Source organism: Poromitra crassiceps (assembly GCF_964638095.1).
Source record: "Poromitra crassiceps genome assembly, chromosome: 16".
NCBI classification, from domain to species: domain Eukaryota; kingdom Metazoa; phylum Chordata; class Actinopteri; order Beryciformes; family Melamphaidae; genus Poromitra; species Poromitra crassiceps.
Window position 1 is genome coordinate 10,875,425 of NC_139645.1, and position 2,500 is coordinate 10,877,924.

The window sequence follows — 2,500 nt, forward strand, 5'->3', positions numbered from 1 at the left end:
GAGAGAGAGAGAGAGAGAGAGAGAGAGAGACTGTAGTACAGGTACTATGAGAGAGAGAGAGAGACTGTAGTACAGGTACTATGAGAGAGAGAGAGATACTGTAGTACAGGTACTATGAGAGAGAGAGAGAGAGAGAGAGAGAGAGAGAGAGAGAGAGAGAGAGAGAGAGAGAGACTGTAGTACAGGTACTATGAGAGAGAGAGAGAGACTGTAGTACAGGTACTATGAGAGAGAGAGAGAGACTGTAGTACAGGTACTATGAGAGAGAGAGAGAGAGAGAGAGAGAGAGAGAGAGAGAGACTGTAGTACAGGTACTATGAGAGAGAGAGAGAGACTGTAGTACAGGTACTATGAGAGAGAGAGAGAGAGAGAGAGAGAGAGACTGTAGTACAGGTACTATGAGAGAGAGAGAGAGACTGTAGTACAGGTACTATGAGAGAGAGAGAGAGAGAGAGAGAGAGAGAGAGACTGTAGTACAGGTACTATGAGAGAGAGAGAGAGACTGTAGTACAGGTACTATGAGAGAGAGAGAGAGAGAGAGAGAGAGAGAGAGACTGTAGTACAGGTACTATGAGAGAGAGAGAGAGAGAGAGAGAGAGAGACTGTAGTACAGGTACTATGAGAGAGAGAGAGAGAGAGAGAGAGAGAGAGAGAGATAGAGAGAGAAAGACTATGTGCTTTGGCAACACTGTAAGTCACTATGGTCATGCCAATAAAGCTTCTTTGAATTGAATTGAGTGAGAGGAGAGAGAAAGAAAGAGAGAGAGAGAGAGAGAGAGAGAGAGAGAGAGCATGTCCTTGAACCATGTGGGCCATTTGAATCATGTGTATTCTAGTGAAATAAGCAGGTTGAATTAAGGAAGTTGAAGTGTGTGTGTGTGTGTGTGTGTGTGTGTGTGTGTGTGTGTGTGTGTGTGTGTGTGTGCGTGCACGTGTGTATTACCTCCCAAGGCGTGTTCTGTCATGCTCAGACACAGAGACTCAAGGCGATTGTTGATGTCTGGCTCCGTCACTGGTAACTGAAGATCTAAACAAGAACAACAACAACAACATCCACACGTGATGTAAGTGCAACAACTTCAACACAATCTGCAGAGAACATTGCGAGGACAGCCTGAATGAAATAGTTTAGTATTTATTTATATTGAGTAAGTGAGTTCTGTCTGTGTGTCTCTGCGATTTGTGTCCGTTTTTGGTCACATTGTGAGATTTGGGTCAGTAATGACATCAGTGATGATGTCGATGACATCATCAGTAATGTCACTCGAACACTCGATGATGTCAACACTCAGGCAATTGTGATGTCACTGATGATGTCACAATGTCTATGACATCAGCGATCTCTCTCTCTCTCTCTCTCTCTCTCTCTCTCTCTCTCTCGAGCATGTCATGTCTATGACATCATCGGTGATGTCACTTGAACACTCGATGATGTCATCAGTGATCCCCTATGCTCACAGCACCTATGCTGACGTCATCAGTGATGCGAAGTTGACCAATTGTGCGCTGAGTGATGTCACTCGAGCACTCCATGATGTGATCAGTGATGGTCACTCGAGCAATTGTGATGTCTACAGTGATTCGAAGTTGAGCAATTGTGCGCCGCGCATGCCAATACAACAGGCAAGGCGAGCTGCAGGGCGGGCTCGACCGCCGCCTAGGGTTCGGGCGTGCGTAGCACGCGAGATTTCTAGTATTTATATAGTAGTTCCTCCTGCTGTATCGGACTGTGGAAAACGACACAGGGTTTTAATGACCTTGCACAGTACAGCCCCTTGTCATTCAGGGTCTTTGTTCCTAATTGAATGGAATCAGGATAATAATACTTGAAAATTTCTCCCTCTCGGCATCAGAGGAGTTGGCAGGGGACAAAAGTGAATTCAGATCAGCCACAAATCCCTGAGCGGACAATGGCGTCCACTCAAGCAGAGTGTAGCCCCCGTAATCAGATTATACCATTCTGCCAATTAGCCTCAGCACTGCACACATGCTGCATCAATACACTCATGCTGTCTTTTGTTGCTTGTGTGTGTGTGTGTGTGTGTGTGTGTGTGTGTGTGTGTGTGTGTGTGTGTATGTGGGTGGTAGGGATTGTGATGGTGGCAAAACTCACTGAGCAATATGGACAATATTAATATCACAATGATCATACGCAATTCTTTGAATGTCGAGACAGAATATAGGAATATCTGCTCACATTATGCAAAATGACACATTTAAATAATTGTATTGACCTGAATTGTCAAATAATATTTTGCAATTCAGATGATCACTCATTTAGAGTTTTTGTTATTAGCATAACTCGTTATCATAACTCATTCCATCACCATATATTCTACTGAAAGGTGATAAAGCATTGAATTATTGCACAGTTCTAATTAAACATGTATTCACCCTGCCAGACACATACATGTAAACACACCTCTCTCTCTCTCTCTCTCTCTCTCTCTGTGTTTTGAACTATTTCTGCATGATGCTACATCATAGGTTGTGCACTTCG

The 2,500-nt window shown here is 43.9% G+C and overlaps 1 protein-coding gene across 2 annotated transcripts in view; it reads right to left on the minus strand.

The window, feature by feature from the left end:
• Positions 1–2,500, minus strand: part of samd4a (sterile alpha motif domain containing 4A) — a 104,659-nt gene that overhangs the window by 10,297 nt on the left and 91,862 nt on the right. For both annotated transcript variants that reach the window (XM_083652935.1, XM_083652934.1), the window contains one exon: positions 944–1,027. In XM_083652935.1, coding sequence (XP_083509061.1) covers positions 944–1,027 — 84 coding nt within the window. The remainder of the gene's footprint in view (positions 1–943; positions 1,028–2,500) is intronic.